General features: G+C 48.1%; 1 protein-coding gene across 1 annotated transcript in view; it reads right to left on the minus strand.

Annotated features, from left to right (window-relative positions):
* Window positions 1–439: 439 nt before the first annotated feature.
* si:dkey-183c6.8 (protein O-GlcNAcase) overlaps window positions 440–24,528 on the minus strand; it is a 63,402-nt gene continuing 39,313 nt past the window's right edge. Inside the window, exons 10-18 of the mRNA XM_055664863.1 lie at window positions 23,388–23,923; window positions 19,712–19,886; window positions 15,425–15,481; window positions 13,578–13,663; window positions 11,408–11,590; window positions 7,382–7,479; window positions 4,881–5,073; window positions 3,413–3,572; window positions 440–1,424 (exon numbers count right to left, since the gene is read on the minus strand). Of these exons, the coding sequence (XP_055520838.1) occupies window positions 1,288–1,424; window positions 3,413–3,572; window positions 4,881–5,073; window positions 7,382–7,479; window positions 11,408–11,590; window positions 13,578–13,663; window positions 15,425–15,481; window positions 19,712–19,886; window positions 23,388–23,923 (1,625 nt within the window). The 3' untranslated portion in view covers window positions 440–1,287. The remainder of the gene's footprint in view (window positions 1,425–3,412; window positions 3,573–4,880; window positions 5,074–7,381; window positions 7,480–11,407; window positions 11,591–13,577; window positions 13,664–15,424; window positions 15,482–19,711; window positions 19,887–23,387; window positions 23,924–24,528) is intronic.

Below are 24,528 nucleotides of genomic sequence, written 5' to 3' on the forward strand. Positions count from 1 at the left end.
ATACGTCAGTCAATGATGCCGACGGTCCCCGAAAAAAAATCGGCAAGTGGGACAGGCCCTTTAAAGCTCTGATCCATGCAGTGGTCAGCCCACCTAGCCATAGAGGGAGTACAGAGAAGGTTCACCAGACTGATTCCTGGGATGTCAGGACTTTCATATGAAGAAAGTGGTAATATGAGGGGGAACTTCTTTACGCAGAGAGTGGTAGCGGTGTGGAATGAGCTCCCAGTGGAAGTGGTGGAGGCAGGTTCATTGGTATCATTTAAAAATAAATTGGATAGGCATATGGATGAGAAGGGAATGGAGGGTTATGGTACGAGTGCAGGCAGGTGGGACTAAGGGGAAAAAAAAAATGTTCGGCATGGACTTGTAGGGCCGAGATGGCCTGTTTCCGTGCTGTAATTGTTATATGGTTATATGGTTATATGGTTATAAGAAAGACTGGATAGACTCGGCTTGTACTCGCTAGAATTTAGAAGATTGAGGGGGGATCTTATAGAAACTTACAAAATTCTTAAGGGGTTGGACAGGCTAGATGCAGGAAGATTGTTCCCGATGTTGGGGAAGTCCAGAACAAGGGGTCACAGTTTAAGGATAAGAGGGAAGGAAGTCTTTTAGGACCGAGTTGAGAATATTTATTTTCACACAGAGTGTGGTGAATCTGTGGAATTCTGTGGAAGGTAGTTGAGGCCAGTTCATTGGCTATATTTAAGAGGGAGTTAGATGTGGCCCTTGTGGCTAAAGGGATCAGGGGATATGGAGAGAAGGCAGGTACAGGATACTGAGTTGGATGATCAGCCATGATCATATTGAATGGCGGTGCAGGCTCAAAGGGTTGAATGGCCTACTCCTGCACCTAATTTCTATGTTTCTATGTTTCCAAGTCCATGCCGATCTGCGATCCCTGTAGGGACAATTTACAACCGAAGCCAATTACCTAGCAAACCTAGACACACAAAAGGCTGGAGTAACTCAGCGGGCCAGGCAGCATCTCTGGAGAGAAGGAACAGGTGACGTTTTGGGTCCAGACCCTTCTTCCAACAACGAAAATAAAGTCTGATGAAGGGTTTTGGCCCTTCACGTTGCCTATTCCCTCCGTAGATGCTGCTGCACCCGCTGAGTTCCTCCAGCATTTTTGTGTACCTTCGATTTTCCAGCATCTGCAGTTCCTTTTTAAACACTAAAATAAAGTCAGTCAGCGGAGAGAGAGAAGGGGGTTGGGGAGAAAGACCATTTTAGTTGGTGTCAGGGCTGGACTGGGAAGCCGGGAGTGATCTCGCCAGGGGGTCACAGCAGCCTGCCGAGGATCAGCCCCTGTGGCGTGGACGGCTCTACTCCTGGCAGCTCCAGGAAGCCCAGCCGGAGGTGGAACTCCAGCCCCTTCTTGTCGCTGGTGTTGAGCTCGCAGAACAGGCCCTGGGAACCTGGGGGGGAGAGAAGCAAGAAGCTATTGTCATATACACTGCACCAAAACAGAACAACGGCACACATTATCACTTGCAGCAGCTTGACTGACACGTCAAGTCAAGTTGGTTCGTCACATACACATACGAGATGTGCAGTGAAATGAAAAGTGGCGATGCTCGTGGACTTGGTGCAAAAAGACAAACAAACACACTACAAACAGAATGGAACAGAATCACATCGATGTTGGGGAAGTCCAGGACAAGGGGTCACAGCTTAAGGATAAGGGGGAAATCCTTTAAAACCGAGATGAGAAGAACTTTTTTCACACAGAGAGTGGTGAATCTCTGGAACTCTCTGCCGCAGAGGGTAGTCGGGGCCAGTTCATTGGCTATATTTAAGAGGGAGTTAGATGTGGCCCTTGTGGCTAAAGGGATCAGGGGGTATGGAGAGAAGGCAGGTACGGGATACTGAGTTGGATGATCAGCCATGATCATATTGAAAGTTCTTCTCATCTCGGTTTTAAAGGATTTCCCCCTTATCCTTAAGCTGTGACCCCTTGTCCTGGACTTCCCTAACATCGGGAACAATCTTCCTGCATCTAGCCTGTCCAACCCCTTAAGAATTTTGTAAGTTTCTATAAGATCCCCTCTCAATATCCTAAATTCTAGAGAGTATAAACCAAGTCTAACCAGTCTTTCTTCATAAGACAGTCCTGACATCCCAGGAATCAGTCTGGTGAACCATCTCTGCACTCCCTCTATGGCAATAATGTCCTTCCTCAGATTTGGAGATCAAAACTGTACGCAATACTCCAGGTGTGGTCTCACCAAGACCCTGTACAACTGCAGTAGAACCTCCCTGCTCCTATACTCAAATCCTTTTGCAATGAAAGCTAACATACCATTCGCTTTCTTTACTGCCTGCTGCACCTGCATGCCTACCTTCAATGACTGGTGTACCATGACACCCAGGTCTCGCTGCATCTCCCCCTTTCCCAATCGGCCACCATTTAGATAATAGTCTGCTTTCCCGTTTTTGCTACCAAAATGGATAACTTCACATTTATTCACATTATACTGCAGTATAAAGTATCCAGAGAATTGGCCTCCACTGCGCTCTGAGGCGGAGAATTCCACAGATTGGATCGAGGGGCCGAATGGCCTACACCTGCACCTATTTTCTATGTTTCAATCAAGTTTCCTCTGCCATTCAATCATGGCTGATCTATCTCTCCCTCTCAACCCCATTCTCCTTCCTTCTCCCCATAACCCCTGACATCCGCACTAATCAAGAATCTATCAATCACTGCCTTAAAAATATCCATTGACTTGGCCTCCACAGCCTTCTGTGGCAATGAATTCCACAGATTCATCACCCTCTGACTAACATAGAAAATAGATGCAGGAGGCCATTCGGCCCTTCGAGCCAGCACCGCCATTCATTGTGATCATGGCTGATCATCCCCAATCAATAACCATTGCCTGCCTCCTCCCCATAACTTTGACTCCACTAGCCCCTAGAGCTCTATCTAACTCTCTCTTAAATCCATTTCCACTGCCCTCTGTGGCAGGGAATTCCATAAATTCACAACTCTCTGGGTGAAAAAGTTTTATCTCACCTCAGTCTTAAATGACCTCCTCTTTATTCTAAGACTAAATAAATTCTTCCTCATCTCCTTCCTAAAGGAACGTTCTTTAATTCTGAGGCTGTGACCTCTGGTCCTAGACTCTCCCACCAGTGGAAACATCCTCTCTACATCCTCTCTATCCAGGCCTTTCACTTTTTGGTAAGTTTCAATGAGGGCCCCCCCCCCCCCCCCCATTCTTCTAAAACTCCAGTGAGTAGAGGCCCAGTGCCGTTGGATGTTCATGATATGTTAACCCACTCATTCCTGGGATAATTCCTGTTAACCTCCTCTGGACCCCCTCCAGAGCCAGCACATCCTACCTCAGATATGGAGCAGCTGAAGGGTAGGACGGGGCAGGGAGATGGCAGATCACTTTACCGTTAGCCTTTAGTGCAGACAGTGCACAGATAACTAAGTTCCACGCTTCACTGGGATCCGCCATCTTGGGATGGACATCCATTTGCATCAGGGAAGGGAAGTGGTAGAGCAACGAGTCGGAGAAACTGGGTGTCTTCCTGTAGAAATACATCGTCAGTTCCTGAAAGAGAAACAAGAGAAAAATGAACAACCTTTGAACATGTCCATAAGTTATAGGATCGGAATTAGGCCATTTGGCCCATCAAGTCTACTCCATCGTTCAAACGAAGGTGCAGTGAAATGAATTTGCCAGCAGCGATACACTTAAAAAGAACACATAATACACAATAGAATTTAACCCAAACATCCACCACAGCATTCTTCACTGTGGTGGAAAGCAACAAAGTTCAACTAGTCTACCTCCTTTGTTCACCCGTGGTCGGGGCCATGAACCCTCTGTAGTCGCCACTACGGACGGCCCGATGTACAGGCCCTCTCGTTGGGATGATCCAAACTCTGACGTCGGGAGAGTCGAACACACTCCGCGGCTTGGAGCGCCCGAATCAGCATTTTCTTACCGGAGACCGCGGTTTCAGGAGTTCAGGCTCCGGATGTTAAGTCCACGCCCCGCCCGTGGCTAGAAGCTCCGTAGACCACAGCCCCATGATGCCAAAGTAACCAGGCCAGCGATCGGAGCACTCCTCTCTGGCGACCCCCGGCAAGGGTTCGCCCGCTCCGCAATGGAAAAGGCCACGCTGTGCCTGTTGCTGAAGCTCTGGGCCCAACACGGTGAAAGGCCGCTCCAATCCAAGCTGTTAGGCCGCGAGGGAGGTGACATGGAAAAAATTGCCTCTCCGTGGAGGTGACCGAAAAACGGTTTCCCTCTTTTTCCCCCCCACCAACCCTCACATACGACACACCAAGAGACACCTAAACTAACATTAGACACACTAAAAAAAACAAAAAAAGTTGAAATAACGAACAGGCTGCTGGCAGGGCAGCTGACTCGCAGCGCCCCCACCGACCACGTATAGGAATAGGACAGGTAGAGATACGAGCCAAACGCAGGCAGGTGGGACTAATGTTGATGGGGCACGCTGGTTTGCATGGGCAGGTTGGGCAGAAGGGCCTGATTCCATGCTGTAACACTCTAAGACTCAGTTGTCCAGTGCTACTCAGTCAACTATAAAGTTCCATTGTGGATCTGTAGAAGGGTCTCGACCCGAAACGTCACCTATTCCTTTTCTCCAGAGAGGAGGAGGAGGAGGGGGGAGGAGGAGGGGGGGAGGAGGAGGGGGAGGAGGAGGAGGGGGATGGGAGGGAGGAGGAGGAGGGAGGGGAAGGAGGAGGAGGAGGAGGAGGGGAGGGGAGGGGAGGGGAAGGAGGGAGGAGAGAGAGAGAGAGGAGGGGAGAGGAGGAGGGGAGGAGGAGAAGGAGAAGTGTCGTCTATCTATAATATTCCATTCCCCAGAACACGCCAAGCCCTCACCTGAGTTGGAGTTAGGATCCTGTGAGGTGCTGGTCTGGAGTATTTCTCCTGCATTGCAGGAAGCCAGGTTACCTCTGCGCCCTTCAGGAATGCCTTGACGTCCAGGGCTCCAGATACGCAGCCACAAACTCCATGCTCATCCTCCAGCACAAAGCAATACCCTGGGCTTAACGTCAGGAAGCGGCCCAGAAACCTAGAGGCAAGAGGCAGGACTGTCATCATCGATCTGTCTATCTGTCTATCTGTCTATCTGTCTATCTGTCTATCTGTCTATCTGTCTATCTATCACAGTCGCTGCCTCAAAAAGGCTGGCAGTATCATCAAAGACCCACACCATCCTGGCCACACATTCATCTCCCTGCTACCTGCAGGTAGAAGGTACAGGAGCCTGAAGACTGCAACGTTCAGGTTCAGGAATAGCTACTTCCCCACAGCCATCAGGCTATTAAACCTGGCTCGGACAAAACTCTGAACATTAATAACCCATTATTTGTTATTTGCACTTTATCAGTTTATTTATTCATGTGAGTATATATTTATATAATGGTATATGGACACACTGATCTGTTTTGTAGTCAATGCCTACTATGTTCTGTTGTGCTGAAGCAAAGCAAGAATTTCATTGTCCTATCAGGGACACATGACAATAAACTCACTTGAACTTGAACTGGAGAAGCACACCTTGATATGTGGAGGATGTTTGCACTGGTGGGAGCGTCTAGGACTAGAGGTCTTAAGAACTCTTAGGACTTGGGGCATGTTGGCATTCTTTTAGGAAGGAGATGAGGAAAAATGTCTTTAGTCAAATGTTGAATCTGTTGAATTCTTTGCCACAGAAGGCTGCGGAGGCCAAGCAAGTGGATATTTAAGGCAGAGATAGATAGTTTCTTGATTAGTACGGGTGTCAGAGGTGATGGGGAGAAGGCAGTAGAATGGGGTTAGGAGGGAGAGATAGATCAGCCATGATGAATGGCGGAGTAGACTTGATGGGCCCAATGGCCTAATTCTGCTCCTATAACCTATCATCATCGGCGGTCACTCTGACGGAAACGAGTATGACTGTCCTCTCCTCTCCATAGGGTCGTCTACCTGTGGCTCTGCAGATGTCTATAGAGGCCGCACACCTTGGTGCAACGTGGGTGGTGGAGACTGGAGGTGGTTGGTAGTGGTCGAGTCCCCTTCTCTCTCTCTCCTTACGGTGGTGTCGCTTTGTCTGTGCCACACGGCGTAGTTCCGTTTCGTGACGTGCACCTCCTTCCCGCACGGATTTCCTCCAGTGTAATGTGCTCCCAGTTGCTCGATGTGATGTGGAATTTCTTCAGGCTGTTCTTGATGTTGTCCTTGAAGCGTTTCTTTGGCCCGCCGGGGGCTCGCCGACCTTCCTTCACTTGAGAGTACAGGATTTGTTCAGGGAGACGTGTGTTGGACATGTGGATGACACGGCCAGTCCATCGAAGTTGGCGCTGCATTATTGTGGTGGCGATGCTGGTCATGTTGGCTTCCTCCAAAACCCTGATGTTGGTGCGTTTGTCCTCCCAGCTGATCCTCAGAATCTTTCGTAAGGATCTTTGATGGTATTGTTCCAGGGCACTCGGGTGGCTGCTGCAGGTGGTCCATGACTTGGCTCCATACAACAGGGTGGGGAGGACAACGGCTCTGTGGACCAGCGGTTATGTTTGGGCCTTTAGGTCTCGGTAACATAGAAACATAGCAAATAGGTGCAGGAGGAGGCCATTTGGCCCTTCGAGCCAGCACCGCCATTCATTGTGATCATGGCTGATCGTCCCCTATCAATAACCCTTGCCTGCCTTCGCCCCATATCCCTTGACTCCACTAGCCCCTAGAGCTCTATCTAACTCTCTCTTAAATCCACCCAGTGACTTGTCCTCCACTGCCCTCTGTGGCAGGGAATTCCATAAATTCACAACTCTCTGGGTGAAAAAGTTTTTTCTCACCTCAGTCTTAAATGGCCTCCCCTTTATTCTAAGACTGTGGCCCCTGGTTCTGGACTCGCCCAACATAGGGAACATTTTTCCTGCATCTAGCTTGTCCTGTCCTTTTATAATTTTATATGTTTCTATGAGATCCCCCTCATTCTTCTAAACTCCAGTGAATACAAGCCCAGTCTTTTCAATCTTTCCTCATATGACAGTCCCGCCATCCCAGGGATCAATCTCGTGAACCTACGCTGCACTGCCTCAATCACAAGGATGTCCTTCCTCAAATTAGGAGACCAAAACTGTACACAATACTCCAGATGTGGTCTCACCAGAGCCCTATACAACTGCAGAAGGTAACCTATGACATGAACATGAAATGAAGGGATATGGATTATGTGCAGGGAGATATGAGATGGTCTTGGCACCGTGTTTGGCACAGACATTGTGGGCCGTAGGGCCTGTTCTTGTGCTGTGCCGTTCTAGGTTCACGTTACAAAGGACCATCAGGAGGGGTGGGTGGGTTGCCCATCACTGGTGCTGAGGGATCTACTGGGCTCTTACCTGTCTCCGATCAGGTCCGGGTGGCAGTTTTCATGGTCCTTCTCCCTCGAGGTACAGATGAGACTCTCTGTGCACATGGAATACAGTGCCCTCTGTAATAATAATAATAATAATAATAAAAATAATAATATATTTTATTGTCATTGCACATAAGCGCGATGAGATTTGGTTATGCAGCTTCCATCCGATGCCATAACATTAATAACTAATTCAATTTGGATTTAGATATCCCGAGTACATGGATTGTAAAAAGAACAGTAAAACAGTTCAACAGACTACAGTGCAGATGTGTCTGTGCGACGTGACCCTTCCCTAAAAAATTCACATGGGGCAAAGCCAAGGTGATACAGACACACACCACGATGAACAGGAAGTTGTAACTGTAATTAAATGGCTAAAGCACAGTGTAGAGAAGGTCCTTTAAAGGAGGGGGGGTAGGGAGAGGAGGAGAAGGGGGGGAGAAGGAGTGAGGAGCAGACCACAACAGCAGGGAGCCATGGCTGAAAAATCACCGCCCCTCAGCCATCACTCAGCATTGGGTTTGAAGAAACAATTAATACTCCCCATTTTAGGTAACCTCTAACACCCCCCCCCCCCCCCCCCCCCCCCCCCCCCCCCCCCCCCCCCCCCCTTCTCCAACCCCCACCTAGGTCCAACCCCCCACCTGGTGCAGTAATGGACCTGTCCCACCTAGGCAACTTTTTAGGCGACTGCAGGAGACTATGCAGTCGCCACATGGTAGCCACATGTGCGTGGGAGTCGCCGCCATGGTCGTGAGGAGTTCCTGCATTTTGGGAACTAGTCGCGGCCTCATTAGGGTCACCGTGAATCTTTCAACATGTTGAACAATTAGCGGTGGCTGGAATGAAGCCGCCACGGAGTGTAGCGAGAATTCTCGTGCCGTAGGTGGGTCGTCAGGAGGTTCTAGTGGGTCGCCAGGAGGTCGAAGGTTCTCGGAGGTTCTCGTAGGTCGTAGCCGGTGCTGACTGGCGAACTTCATTGTCTCATTGGGGGAAAAAAAAGGTAAAGGTAAGCGGTAGTTTTCAGAACCACGGATAACCGACCGGTAATGTTAAATGTCCGCCGCCGAGCTTCACAGCCGTGTATCTCTGGCTTCTTAAAAGTCGTCTCCACTCCTTCTCCCCCCTTATCCCTCCCTCTCCTCCACCACCTATTCCCCTCTCTTTCAAAGGACTTACCGTACACTGTGCTTTAGCCGTCTTAATTACAGCGCCAACCTTCCTGTTCATCGCAGTGCGTGTCTGTATCACCTCAGCTTTGCCCCGTGTGAATCTTTTAGGCAGGGCAAGCGGGGGGGGGGGGGGGGCGCTGTCTAAAAAATTCACATGGGCTGGTGTTTCGATGTGTGTGTGTGTTCCACTCTGACAGTTGCCGTTGCAGTTCCCAGTTTTTCAGGTGATTGCCGGCAACTTGACAGTCGCTGGCAGTCCGCTGAAAAATCTCCCAAGTGGGACAGGCCGATAAGGCAGCAACTCTACCAATGCACCACTGTGCCACCCCAATGCTGGAAGCTCCCAATAGCCCGGCAGTAACTGTGGAAAGATGAACAATCAACACTTCACAGCGGTAGAGTTGCTGCCTCACAGCACCAGAGACCCGGGTTTGATTGCGACTACGGAGTTTGTGCGATCTCACCGTGATCGTGTGGGTTTTTCCCGGTTCCCTCCCATCCTCCAAAGATGGACAGGTTTGTAGGTTAATTGGCTTCGGTAAAAATCATAAATTGCCCCAAGTGTGTGTGTAGGATAGTGCTAGAGTGATCTCTGGCCAGCGTGGTCTCAGTGGACAAAAGGAACCTGTTTCAGCGCTGTACCTCAAGACTAAACTAATCTAAATCCAATCAAGTCAAACTTAAGTACGCTAGGTAGATCAAAGGGGAAGATACAGAGTGCAGAATATAGTTCTCAGCGTTGTAGCGCACCAGTTCCACAGACAAAGTCCAATGTCCTCTATACTGTCCCATCACACACGCCCAGGGAAGGGACAGCACTGGCGATGCAGGGAGCATTGTCCCTCTGGACTGTGCAGTTTAAGCCCCTTGTACATTGTCCCATTAAATGTAGTCGTGGAGTCATAGAGTGATACAGCCTGGAAACAGGTCCCTCAGCCCAACTTGCCCACACCGGCCAACATGTCCCATCTACACTAGTCCCACCTGCCTGCGTTTGGCCCATATCCCTCTAAACCTGTCCAATCCATGTTCCTGTCTGAATATTTCTCAAACATTGCAATAGTCCCTGCCACAACTACCTCCTCCGGCAGCTCGTTCCATACACCCACCACCTTTTGTGAAAAGGTTCTTCACGTTCCTATTAAATCTTTTCCCCCTCAGCTTAAACCAATGCCCTCTGGTTCTCGATTCCCTGGGCAAGAGACTCTGTGCGCCTACCTGATCTATTCTGTAGATTGGTTACTTCTTACTAACCAATTGTAGTGCTTGTTAGTAGAATCTCCGCCTACTATGCGGTTTATATTATCAGAAGTCTGCTTAAGTAATTCAGTCTGCTAGTTACTTTACACCATGCAAATGGATGCTGTGAGTTAACTTTAATAAACATGTGTTGTACCTTGACACGCGTACGACTCATCTCCTAATTTGAGGAAGGACATCCTTGTGATTGAGGCAGTGCAGCGTAGGTTCACGAGATTGATCCCTGGGATGGCGGGACTGTCATATGAGGAAAGATTGAAAAGACTAGGCTTGTATTCACTGGAGTTTAGAAGAATGAGGGGGATCTCATAGAAACATATAAAATTATAAAAGGACTGGACAAGCTAGATGCAGGAAAAATGTTCCCAATGTTGGGCGAGTCCAGAACCAGGAGCCATAGTCTTAGAATAAAGGGGAGGTCATTTAAGACTAAGCTGAGAAAAAAAAATTCACCCAGATAGTTGTGAATTTATGGAATTCCCTGCCACAGAGGGCAGTGGAGGCCAAATCACTGGGTGGGTTTAAGAGAGAGTTAGATAGAGCTCTAGGGGCTAGTGGAGTCAAGGGATATGGGGAGAAGGCAGGCACGGGTTATTGATAGGGGACGATCAGCCGTGATCACGATGAATGGCGGTGCTGGCTCGAAGGGCCGAATGGACTCCTCCTGCACCTACTTTCTATGTTTCAATGTTTCTATTACATATACCTCTCATGATTTTATACACTTCTATAAGATCACCCCTCATCCTCCAGCGCTCCAGGGAATAGAGGAGTTACTCAAGGAACAAGGAACGAGATGAAACTGTGTGGGTTGCCTGCCCACTTTCTTTGCCAGCAAAGCCAGCAGCATCATCAAGGACCCGTCGCATCCCGGCCACTCCCTCTTCTTCCCTCTCCCATCGGGCAAGAGGTATAGAAGTGTGAAAAACGCACACCTCCAGATTCAGGGACAATTTCTTCCCAGCTGTTATCAGGCAACTGAACCATCCTACCCCAACCAGAGAGCAGTGCTGAACTACTATCTACCTCATTGGTGACCCTCGGACTATCCTTGATCGGACTTTGCTGGCTTTAACTTGCACTAAACCTTCCCTTATCATGTTATTCCCTCATCATGTATCTACAGTACACACTGTAAATGGGTCGATGCTCCATTCCTTGGAGCTCAGGAGGATGAGGGGTGATCTTATAGAGGTGTACAAAATCACGAGAGGAATTGATCGAGTAGATACACAGTCTCTTACCCAGAATAGGGTAATCGAGGACCACGGGACATAGGTTCAAGGTGAAGGGGAAAAGATTTAATAGGAATCCGAGGGGTAACCTTTTCACACAAAGGGTGGTGGATGTATGGAACAAGCTGCCAGAGGAGGTAGTTGAGGCTGGGACTATCCCATCGTTTAAGAAACAGTTGGACAGGTACATGGATAGGACATGGAGGGATATGGACCAAACGCAGGCAGGTGGGACTAGTGTAGCTGGGACATTGTTGGCCAGTGTGGGCAAGTTGGGCCTAAGGGCCTGTTTCCACACTGTATCTCTCGATGACACTATGACTATGACTCTACGTATAGTCTTTCCGCTGACTGGTGAGCACGCAACACAAGCTTTTCACTGTCCAGTGCTCCAGAGCACTGCTTTGAACCAAATACCTTGTCCCTCTGTTCAAAGGGCCTGACGCTGTATGCTTTCACTGTGGGAAAGATTGGAGGAGGCTGGTTGAAGAGTTCGCTGCTGCTTGTGATCGGAAGCATCATCTGGAACAAGAGGAATGGAAATCATTACCAAAATCACAGGACAGAACGGTGGCACGGTGGCGCAGCGGTAGTCGCTGCCTCACAGCGCCAAAAACCCGGGTACTATACTGTCCACGGGTGCTGGCTGTACGCTCTTCCCGTGACCTGCGTGGGTTTTCTCCGGGTGCTCCGGTTTCCTCCCACACTCCAAAGACGCGCAGGTTTGTAGGTTAATTTCTGTAGATTTGGTTATAATTGTAAATTGTCCCTAGTGTGTGTAGGATAGTGCTAGTGTTTGGGGTGATCGCTGGTCGGCGTGGACACGGTGGGCTGAAACGCCTGTTTCCGCGCGGTATCTTTAAACTAAACTAAGCATGGAAACTGGCTCAACTCGTGGATGCCGATCAAGATGCCCCATGTACACTCATCCCGCCTGCCCCCATTTGGCCCATATATTAGTCATAGATTCAAACAGCATGGAAGCAGGCACTGCCGGAGCCAGTTATGTTTACTGTTGGCATATTGTACTATTTTGTCTAGATATATCTTGCAGTATTATTTTTTTACACTTGGGGGCGGTCATTAGAAGCACTCCACTAGCCCTTAGAGCTCTATCTAACTCTCTCTTAAATCCATCCAGTGACTTGGCCTTCACTGCCCTCTGTGGCAGGGAATTCCATAAATTCACAACTCTCTGGGTGAAAAAGTTTTTTCTCACCTCAGTCTTAAATGGCCTCGTCTTTATTCTGAGACTGTGGCCCCTGGTCCTGGACTCGCCCAACATAGGAAACATTTTTCCTGCATCTAGCTTGTCCTGTCCTTTTATAATTTTATATGTTTCTATAAGAATTCCCTCATCTTTCTAAACTCCAGTGAATACAGGCCTAGTCTTTTCAATCTTTCCTCATATGACAGTCCCGCCATCCCAGGGATCAATCTCGTGAACCTACGCTGCACTGCCTCAATCACAAGGATGTCCTTCCTCAAATTAGGAGATCAAAACTGTACACAATACTCCAGATGTGGTCTCACCAGAGCCCTATACAACTGCAGAAGGTAACCTATGACATGAACATGAAATGAAGGGATATAGATTATGTGCAGGGAGATATGAGATGGTCTTGGCACCGTGTTTGGCACAGACATTGTGGGCCGTAGGGCCTGTTCTTGTGCTGTGCCGTTCTAGGTTCACGTTACAAAGGACCATCAGGAGGGGTGGGTGGGTTGGTGCTGAGGGATCTACTGGGCTCTTACCTGTCTCCGATCAGGTCCGGGTGGCAGTTTTTGTGGTCCTTCTCCCTCGAGGTACAGATGAGACTCTCTAGTCATTAGAAGCACAAGGGGGCGCATATATATATATGTTATATATATACAGTTTTCAACCGACTGGGGAGAACAGCCAGCTACAATTTGTATGCAGAATAAAGAAAACCTGGAACGTTCATCTCTTTATTTGTACAGCTACTTCAATAAAAAACTGGAAATAACGAATGGAAAATCTGTTCCATTCGGTCTGCGTCAGATCACACCTACCTTCTTGGCAACGGAAACGAGGACACTGGTAAAGTTGGAAATTTGCCATTACAGGCACTTAGGCCCAGTTAGCCCATGCCGATCAAGGTGCCCCATATATAAGTCCTCTAAGTTTGGTTTAGTTTAGAGAGACAGAGCGGAAACAAGGCCTTCGGCCCACCGAGTCCTCGCCGACCGTCGATCCCCACACACTAACCCAATCCTACACACACCAGGGACAATTTACAATCATTACCGAAGCCAATTACAAACCTGTACGTCTTTGGAATGCGGGAGCGCCTGAGAAAAACCTACGCAGGTCACGGGGAGAACGTGCAAACTCCACACAGACAGCACCCGTAGTCAAGATCGAACTCGGGTGTCTGGAGCTGCAAGGAAGCAACTCTACCACTGCGCCACCGTGCTGCACGGCCCTTCTTAGGGAAGGAAGAAAGAGGGGAGGGTTTGTGCTGTATTAATGCGGTGAAGAGGTTACCTGAAACTCTCCCACAAGCCCTCCTCTGTAAATCCAGGGCTCTCCCTCTGTAGCCGACACGTGACCGGCACTGTTGGTACGGCACCCTGTGGAAGAACCACAGATCACAGGCTTCATTAAACTCTGCAGATGAAAGAAACCTACAACAAACTGCACCGGAAAAGCAAAACGCTGCAGATGTAGGAAACCTGAAATAAAAACAGACAGTACGACAAAGTCCCAGCAGGTTCAGAGGAACATAGACCAGTGCAGAGGAGAGAGACAAAAACCTGGAGTAACTCAGCGGGACGGGCAGCATCTCTGGAGAGATGGAATGGTTGACGTTTATGGCCGCGACCCTCCTTCAGACCTGAAACGTCACCCATTCCTTCTGTCCAGAGATGCTGCCTGTCCCGCTGAGTTACTCCAGCTTTTTGGGTCTATCTTCGGTTTAAACCAGCATCTGCTGTGGCTTCCTATACATAGAACAGTACCGCACAGGAAGTTGTGTTTATAAGTTCTAGGAGCAGAGTTAGGCCATTTAGCCCGTTAAGTCTACTCCACCATATCTATCCTTCCCCCTCAACCCCATTCTCCTGCCTACTCCCCATAACTGCTGACACCCGTACTAATCAAGCATCTGTCAATCTCTGCTTTAAAGATATCCATTGATTTCTACACTGTCTATGCCTCCCATCATTTTATATCATTTTATCAGGTAAATGGCTCGATTGTAATCATGTATTGTCTTTCTGCTGACTGGGTAGCATGCAACAAAAGTTTTTCACTGTACCTCGGTACACGTGACAATAAACTAAACCAGCTACCCTGAAATCTATTCAGTATTTGACAATTCCAGCCTGTCTCTCCTACCGATGCCTCTCATAGACAATAGACAATGTCTCCACCCTCCACCCTTCATCAGTCTGAAGAAGGGTTTCGGCCCGAAACGTTGCCTATTTCAGTGTATCGTCAGAGGTTGAGGGACGACCTGTTAGAAGTTTATAAAATTATAAGGAAAAGGCGAAGTGCAACGGGGTCTTGGGGTCCTTGTACATCAGTCGATGAAAGGAAGCATGCAGGTACAGCAGGCAGTGAAGAAAGCGAATGGCATGTTGACCTTCATAACAAGACGAGTTGAGTAGAGGAGCAAAGAGGTCCTTCTGCAGTTGTACAGAGCCCTAGTGAGTCCACACCTGGAGTATTGTGTGCAGTTTTGGTCCCCTAATTTGAGGAAGGACATTCTTGCTATTGAGGGAGTGCAGCGTAGGTTTACAAGGTTAATTCCCGGGATGGCGGGACTATCATATGCTGAGAGAATGGAGCAGCTGGGCTTGTACACTCTGGAGTTTAGAAGGATGAGAGGGGATCTCATTGAAACATAAGATTGTTAAGGGCTTGGACACGCTAGAGGCAGGAAACATGTTCCCGATGTTAGGGGAGTCCAGAACCAGGGGCCACAGTTTAAGAATAAGGAGTAAGCCATTTAGAACGGAGACAAGTAAACACTTTTTCTCACAGAGAGTGGTGAGTCTGTGGAATTCTCTGCCTCAGGTGGAGGCAGGTTCTCTGGATGCTTTCAAGAGAGAGCTAGATAGGGCTCTTAAAAATAGCGGAGTCAGGGGAGAAGGCAGGAACGGGGTACTGATTGGGGATGATCAGCCATGATCACATTGAATGGCGGTGCTGGCTCAAAGTGCCAAATGGCCTACTCCTGCACCTATTGCCTATTGTCTATTGTGTGTAGGATAGGGTCAATGTGCGGGGATCGCTAGTCGGTGTTGACTCGGTGGGCCGAAGGGCCCGTTTCCGCGCTGTATCGCTAAACTATACTAAACATGGTCTGAGATCTGAACAATAATACTCACATTGGAAGCACTGCATCCAGGAGTGGAAGGAATAGGTGCTCTTCTCAATTCGTCCATCTGAGGAAAAGGAGTCAATGATCAACAACAGTTTGTTATAGCCGGGGAAATTATCAGAGTAAATTTCATCACAGCGCAAAGGTTTGATTCATTGATTGAAAAATACAGCCTAGAAATAGGCCCTTCGGCCCGCCGAGTCGACGCTAACCGTCGATCACCCATTCACACAAGTTCTGTATGTATGAAGGAACTGCAGATGCTGGTTTAAATCGAAGATAGACACAAAATGCTGGAGTAACTCAACGGGACAGGCAGCATCTCTGGGGTGAAGGAATAGGTAACATTTCGGGTCGAGACCTATCTTCAGAATGATCTGTCTTCTTCAGTCTGAAGAAGGGTCTCGACCCGAAACGTCACCTATTCCTTCTCTCCAGAGATGCTGCCTGTCCTGCTGAGTAACTCCAGCATTGTGTGTCACACCAGTTGTAGATTAGCCCACTTCCTCATCCACTCCCTACACACCATTTAGAAGCCTGAACCCTGCAGCTTATCTTTGATTGCCGATAAATGTTAACATGGTGGTCAGTGCCCATCCTCCCGGTGGCCTGTGTCACCTCACCTCCCCCCCGCCAACCACCTCTGTGCAGCTTTTCCCCAGCATCTAGCCCACGTTGTGATGGTTTAGTTTAGTTTAGTTCATAGATACAGAATGGAAACAGGCCCTTCGGCCCATCGAGTCCATGACGGACATCAATCACCCGTTCGCTACTTGTATCCACTCCCCAAACATTCGAGGAAATTTACAGAGAGCCAATTAACCTACAAACCCGCAGGTCTTTGAGATGGAGAGGGACAAAACTGGACCTAGGGTTGAGATTTTTGATTGGAGAAAGGCTAACTTTGAGGAGATGCGAAAGGATTTAAAAGGAGTAAATTGGGACAGTTTGTTTTATGGGAAAGATGTGGAAGAGAAATGGAGTACATTTAAAGGTGAAATTTTAAGAGTACAGAATCTTTATGTCCCTGTTCGGTTGAAAGGAAACAGTAAAAATTGTAAAGAGCCATGGTTTTCAAGGGAAATTGGACATCTTGTTCGGAAAAAGAGGGAGATCTACAATAATTATAGGCAGCATGAAGTAAATGAGGTGCTTGAGGAGTATAAAAAATGTAAAAAGAATCTTAAGAAAGAAATTAGAAAAGCTAAAAGAAGATATGAGGTTGCTTTGGCAAGTAAGGTAAAAGTAAATCCGAAGGGTTTCTACCGCTATATTAATAGCAAAAGGATAACGAGGGATAAAATTGGTCCATTAGAGAGTCAGAGTGGACAACTATCTGCAGAGCCAAAAGAGATGGGGGAGATATTGAACAGTTTCTTTTCTTCGGTATTCACCAAGGAGAAGGATATTGAATTATGTGAGGTAAGGGAAACAAGTAGAGTAGCTATGGAAACTATGAGGATCAAAGAAGAGGAAGTACTGACACTTTTGAGAAATATAAATGTGGATAAGTCTCCAGGTCCGGACAGGATATTCCCTAGGACATTGAGGGAAGTTAGTGTAGAAATAGCAGGGGCTATGGCAGAAATATTTCAAATGTCATTAGAAACGGGAATAGTGCCGGAGGATTGGCGTACTGCGCATGTTGTTCCATTGTTTAAAAAGGGGTCAAAGAGTAAAGCTAGCAATTATAGACCTGTTAGTTTGACGTCAGTGGTGGGCAAATTAATGGAAAGTATACTTAGAGATAATATATATAAGCATCTGGATAAACAGGGTCTGATTAGGAACAGTCAACATGGATTTGTGCCTGGAAGGTCATGTTTAACTAATCTTCTTGAATTTTTTGAAGATGTTACTCGGGAAATTGATGAGGGTAAAGCAGTGGATGTTGTGTATATGGACTTCAGTAAGGCCTTTGACAAGGTTCCTCATGGAAGGTTAGTTAAGAAGGTTCAATGGTTGGGTATTAATGGTGGAGTAGCAAGATGGATTCAACAGTGGCTGAATGGGAGATTCCAGAGAGTAATGGTGGATGGTTGTTTGTCAGGTTGGAGGCCAGTGACGAGTGGGGTGCCACAGGGATCTGTGTTGGGTCCACTGTTGTTTGTCATGTACATCAATGATCTGGATGATGGTGTGGTAAATTGGATTAGTAAGTATGCAGATGATACCAAGATGGGTGGGGTTGCGGGTAATGAAGTAGAGTTTCAAAGTCTACAGAGAGATTTATGCCAGTTGGAAGAGTGGGCTGAAAGATGGCAGATGGAGTTTAATGCTGATAAGTGTGAGGTGCTACATCTTGGCAGGACAAATCAAAATAGGACGTACATGGTAAATGGTAGGGAATTGAAGAATGTAGATGAACAGAGGGATCTGGGAATAACTGTGCACAGTTCCCTGAAAGTGGAATCTCATGTAGATAGGGTGGTAAAGAAAGCTTTTGGTGTGCTGGCCTTTATAAATCAGAGCATTGAGTATAGAAGTTGGGATGTAATGTTAAAATTGTACAATGCATTGGTGAGGCCAATTCTGGAGTATGGTGTACAATTTTGGTCGCCTAATTATAAGAAGGATGTCAACAAAATAGAGAGAGTACAGAGGAGATTTACTAGAATGTTGCCTGGGTTTCAGCAACTAAGTTACAGAGAAAGGTTGAATAAGTTAGGGCTTTATTCTTTGGAGCGCAGAAGGTTAAGGGGGGACTTGATAGAGGTTTTTAAAATGATGAGAGGGATAGACAGAGTTGACGTGGAAAAGCTTTTCCCACTGAGAGTAGGGAAGATTCAAACAAGGGGACATGACATGAGAATGAAGGTAGCTTCATGAGTGGTAGCTGTGTGGAATGAGCTTCCAGTGAAGGTGGTGGAGGCAGGTTCGTTTTTATCATTTAAAAATAAATTGGATAGTTATATGAATGGGAAGGGAATGGAGGGTTATGGTCTGAGCGCAGGTATATGGGACTAGGGGAGATTATGTGTTCGGCACGGACTAGAAGGGTCGAGATGGCCTGTTTCCGTGCTGTAATTGTTATATGGTTATATGGTTATGTGGGAGTAAACCGGAGGCCCGGAGGAGACCCACGTGGTCACATTCTGCTTTACGCCTCTATGCCTCTCTGTCCACTCCAAACTTCTAACTTAACATAGAAACATAGACAATAGGTGCAGGAGTAGGCCATTCGGCCCTTCGAGCCTGCACCGCCATTCAATATGATCATGGCTGATCATCCAACTCAGTATCCTGTACCTGCCTTCTCTCCATACCCCCTGATCCCTTTAGCCACAAGGGCCACATCTAACTCCCTCTTAAATATAGCCAATGAACTGGCCTCAACTACATTCTGTGGCAAAGAAATCCACAGATTCACCACTCTGTGTGAAAATAAATATTCTCAACTCGGTCCTAAAATACTTCCCTCTTATCCTTAAACTGTGACCCCCTTGTTCTGGACTTCCCCAACATTGGGAACAATCTTCCTGCATCTAGCCTGTCCAACCCCTTAAGAATTTTGTAAGTTTCTATAAGATCCCCCCTCAATCTTCTAAATTCTAGCGAGTACAAGCCGAGTCTGTCCAGTCTTTCCTCATATGAAAGTCCTGGCATCCCAGGAATCAGTCTGGTGAACCTTCTCTGTACTCCCTCGATGACAAGAATGTCTTTCCTCAGATTAGGAAACCAAAACTGTACGCAATAGTCCAGGGGTGCTCTCACCAAGACCATGTACAACTGCAGTAGGACCTCCCTGTTCCTACACTCAAATCCATTTGCTATGAATGCTTACATATCATTCGCTTTCTTCACTGCCTGCTGCACCTGCATGCCTACTTTCAATAACTGGTGTACCATGACACCCAGGTCTCGTTGCATCTCCCCTTTTCCTAATCGGCCACCATTCAGATAATAGTCTACTTTCCTGTTCTTGCCACCAAAGTGGATAACTTCTTACCTTAGACCCATGCCCCTAAGTATTTTTAGTTTAGTTTGGAGATTCAGCATGGAAACAGGCCCTTCGGCCCACCGAGTCCGCGCCGACCAGCGATCTCTGTACACCCGCACTCTCCTACACTCACTATGGGCAATACATAATCGTTACCGAAGCCAATTAACCTGCAAACTTGTACCGTCTTTGGGATGTGCAAGGAAACCGGAGCACCTGCGCAGGTCACCGGGGCAAACGTGCAAACTCCGTACAGACAGCAGCCGCAGTCAGGATGGTACCCGCATCTCCGGTGCTGGGAGGCAGCGACTCTACCGCTGCACCACCATGTGGAATGGAAGCTCTCACACTCACCCAGCCACATCACAAAGGCCTTGACCACAAGGAGCGTGTTCCTGATGTCCCAGAGGTAGGGGTAAAGGTCGTAGACAATGGCCCTGTTGGGGCTCCTCATGAAGTGCTGGTAGAGTTGGACGATCTCGTCGCACCACAGCTGGAACGAGTGTGCCAGAGTTCTCCACTCCTCCGCCTGTGGCAGTAAAGGGGACTGAACTTCAGTGCCTTTCATCACAGTGAGTAATGTTTAGGTTAAACTTTATTTTCTGTGCTGTGTGTATTTTTTCCATTCACTCAGTATTGCTGTATGGCAACTCAAATCTCACTGTCTACATCGGTGAGACCAAGCGCAGGCTTGGCGATCGTTTCGCCGAACACCTCCGCTCGGTCCGCATTAACCAACCTGATCTCCCAGTGGCTCAGCACTTCAACTCCCCCTCCCATTCCAAATTCGACATCTCTGTCCTGGGTCTCCTCCATTGCCAGAGTGAGCACCACCGGAAATTGGAGGAACAGCACCTCATATTCCGCTTGGGCAACCTGCACCCTAGCGGTATAAACATTGACTTCTCCAGTTTCCAGTTGCCCTTGCTGTCTCCTCCCCTTCTCAGATCTCCCTCAGCCCTCGGGCTCCTCCTCTTCCTTTCTCTTTTCTCCTCCCCGCCCCCTCCACCCTACATCAGTCTGAAGAAGGGCTTCGGCCCGAAACGTTGCCTATTTCAGTGTATCGTCGGAGGTTGAGGGAAGACCTGATAGAAGTTTATAAAATTATAAAGAAAAGGGGAAGTACAATGGGGTCTTGGGGTCCTTGTACATCAGTCGATGAAAGTAAGCATGCAGGTACAGCAGGCAGTGAAGAAAGCGAATGGCATGTTGGCCTTCATAACAAGACGAGTTGAGTAGAGGAGCAAAGAGGTCCTTCTGCAGTTGTACAGGGCCCTAGTGAGACCACACCTGGAGTATTGTGTGCAGTTTTGGTCCCCTAATTTGAGGAAGGACATTCTTGCTACTGAGGGAGTGCAGCGTAGGTTTACAAGGTTAATTCCCGGATAGGCAGAATTGTCGTATGCTGAGAGAATGGAGCGGCTGGGCTTGTATACTCTGGAGTTTAGAAGGATGGGAGGGGATCTTATTGAAACATGTAAAATTATTCAGGGTTTGGACATGCTAGAGGCAGGAAACATGTTCCCAATGTTGGGGGAGTCCAGAACCAGTGGCCCCAGTTTAAGAATAAGGGGCAAGGCATTTAGAACGAAAGATGAGGAAACACTTTTTCTCACAGAGAGTGGTGAGTCTGTGGAATTCTCTGCCTCAGAGGGCGGTGGAGGCCGGTTCTCTGGATACTTTCAAGAGAGAGTTAGATAGAGCTCTTAAAGATAGCAGAGTCAGGGGATATGGGGAGAAGGCCGGAACGGGGTACTGATTGTGGATGATCAGCCATGATCACATTAAATGGCGGTGCTGTCTCGAAGGGCCAAACGACCTACTCCTGCACCTATTGTCTATTGTCTATGAGAGGCATAGGTAGGAGAAACAGGCTGGAATTGTCAAATACTGAATAGATTTCTGGGTAGCTGGTTTAATTCATTGTCACATGTCTATTGTCTATTGTCCATTGACAGGGAGTATCTCTGCATAGAATGAATGGGTGACTTTTCAGTTTAGCTCATTGTCACGTGTACCGAGGTACAGTGAAAAACTTATGTTGCGTGCTATCCAGTCAGCAGAAAGACAATACATGATTACAATCGAGCCGTCAATAGTGTACAGATACGTGATGAAGGGAATATCATGAACAACATTTAGTGAGAGGAGATTAAAAAGAGCATAATTTAAGTAAGAAAGGTCGCTGCAGGAATAGAGAAGTAGCTCTTCAATCATGCATTTTAATCGCTCCACACTCTTAAACCTTATTCCTGCAGCAACTTTTTTTACTTTGAAACCCCTGTCCCACGGTACGAGTTCATTCCAAGAGCTCTCCCAAGTTTGCCCTGATTCGAACTCGGAGAATTACGGTAATGGCCGCTCGTCGGTACTCGGGGCTCTCGTGGACATTTTTCATCATGTTGAAAAATCTTCACGAGTCTTCCCGTGCTTACCTGCCAATAGCGAGACCACCTGCCGTTAGAGCTAAGAGACGTCCCCGAGCTCCGACGTACCCGCTACGTTCATTCCCTGTGCTTACCACGAGTTTGATTTTTTTTTAAACTCGGGAGAGCTCTTGGAATGAACGCGTACTGTGGGACGGGGCTTTTACTATGATACTCCCCTTATGATGTATCTCTACACTGGAAATGGCTCGAGTGTAATTATGTGTTGTCTTTCCGCTGACTGGATAGAACGCAACAAAAGCTTTTCACTGTACCTCGGTACACGTGACAATAAACTAAACTGAACTCAGACAGCATTTAGAGTATTGTTTAAGAAGGAACTGCAGATGCTGGAAAATCGAAGGTAGACAAAAATGCTGGAGAAACTCACGGGTGAGGCAGCATCTATGGAGCGAAGGAAATAGGCAACGTTTTGGGCCGAAACCCTCCTTCAGACTTTTGAGTATTGTGTTCAGTTCCGGCCACCATGGTATAGGAAATATGTTGTCAAGTTGGAAAGGGTGCAGAGCAGATTTACAAAGATGTTGTCAGGACTCGAGAGTCTGAGCTAATAAGATGAATTAATTAATTAGGGAGAGATTTAGTGGGATAGGACTGTATTCCTTGGAGCGCAGGAGGAACAGGACAAGACCAGAGGTCATAGGCTCAGAATTAAAGGCCGCTCTTTTAGAAAGGAGGTGAGGAGGAACTTCTTTAGTCAGAAGATAGTTAATCTGTGGAACTCATGGTCAAAAATGGAGGAGGACTGGCCAGATTTTGTGACTTCCACCACAGTGACAAAATTGTGTTAAATTTGTATTAAATTTTTATTGTGTTTTTGTGTGTTCTTTGTCATTGTACCGCTGTTGGCAAATTCAATTTCAGACGAATAAAACTGATTGATGGACTGATCATTGCCACAGAGGGCTGTGGAGGCCAAGTCAGTGGATACTTCTAAGGCAGGGGTAGACAAATTCTTGATTAGAACTTGTCAAGGGTAATGGGGGAGGGGGGGGGGGGGGGGTGGAAGGCTGGAAAATAGGATTGGGAGGCAGAGATCAGTCATGACCTCAGGACCTTATAGAAACTTAGAAAATAGGTGCAGGAGGAGGCCATTCGGCCCTTCGAGCCAGCACCGCCATTCATTGTGATCAAGGCTGATCGTCCCCAATCAATAACCCATGCCTGCCTTCTCCCCATATCCCCTGACTCCACTAGCCCCTAGAGCTCTATCTAACTCTCTCTTAAATCCATCCAGTGATTTGGCCTCCACTGCCCTCTGTGGCAGGGAATTCCATAAGTTCACAACTCTCTGGGTGAAAAAGTTTTTTCTCACCTCAGTCTTAAATGACATCCCCTTTATTCTAAGACTGTGGCCCCTGGTTCTGGACTCGCCCAACATTGGGGACATTTTTCCTGCATCTAGCTTGTCCAGTCCTTTTATAATTTTATATGTTTCTATGAGATCCCCCCTCATCCTTCTATGACCTGACGATGCAGGTTTACACCAAAGATAGACATAGATTGCGGGGTGTTGTGAACGCTACCGCCATGCCACCCCCAATCTCACCCCCCCCCCCCCCCCCCTCCATTGACCCGTTTACCTTCGGCCCGTCTATCTTGGTGTTGGAGCCCACATAGTGGGCGTTGGTCTTGAGCCACTGGAACTGGCGGAGCTTGCTGGCCGTCCCGTCTCCGTGCTGGTAGGGCAGGTGGAAGAGGTCCACCATCAGGCACAGGTGGGCCGGGCTGAGGTTCAGGCTACGTCCGGCTGCTCCTCCCACCCTCGCCGTGCGGATCTCCTCCTCAGCCGCCTTCCCGGGCCCGGCGTTCCCGCTCCTCGCTCGGCTGGTCCCCACCCCTCCTTTATCTGGAGCTCTCCGGGTCCCGGGACCTCTCGCTCCCTCCGGCTCTTGGCCACTGACCATCGCGGGGTGAAGACTTTTACCGTCAACCTCAGGGCCCTCAGCTGCCTCAGGGTTACTTAATGGCGCAGTCCCTCCTGCCTTCGACGTGCTCCCCCGTGTCCGCGGGTCACCAGGCTTCCCGACCCCCGTCTCGACCTTCCCGTTCAGAGCGACCTCTTCGGACAATCCGATCTCCGGCCTCGGCCCCCGTTCCTCCTTTAGCTGCTGTCTGCCTACGAGAAGACATTGAGGTGAGAGGGGAGAGCGGGTTCAATGGAGATGTGCGGGTCACGTTTCGTTTAGTTTAGAGATACAGCGCGCAAAAAAACAGGCGCATTTGGGGAGCAGGCAGGAGCGGGGTACTGATTGTGGATGATCAGCCATGATCACATTGAATGGCGGTGCTGGCTCGAAGGGCCGAATGGCCTCCTCCTGCACCTATTGTCTATTGTCCAAACATGTCCTATCCCTGTACCTGTTTCTTAAATGGTGCAACAGTCCCTGCCTCAACTACCTCCTCTGGCTGCTCATTCCATACACCCACCACCACCAAATTGCACACAGTATTCCAGGTGTGGTCTCACCAAGACTAAGATAGACTAGCTATAGTGAGATGTCCCTTCTCTGGTCGGCAAACCCTGGTAGTGCTCTAGCTTTGGACATTTCCATCCCGGGGAAAGGATTTGACTGTCTACCGTCTCTATACCTCACATCATTTTAACTATTAGGTCTCCCTCAACCTCCAGCGTTCGAGAGATAAACAATCCATCTGTTCAAACTGTCCTTATAGAGAATCCCCTCGTAGACAATAGACAATAGGTGCAGGAGTAGGCCATTC

This window comes from Leucoraja erinacea, chromosome 48 (assembly GCF_028641065.1).
Source record: "Leucoraja erinacea ecotype New England chromosome 48, Leri_hhj_1, whole genome shotgun sequence".
In the NCBI taxonomy this organism is placed as follows: domain Eukaryota; kingdom Metazoa; phylum Chordata; class Chondrichthyes; order Rajiformes; family Rajidae; genus Leucoraja; species Leucoraja erinaceus.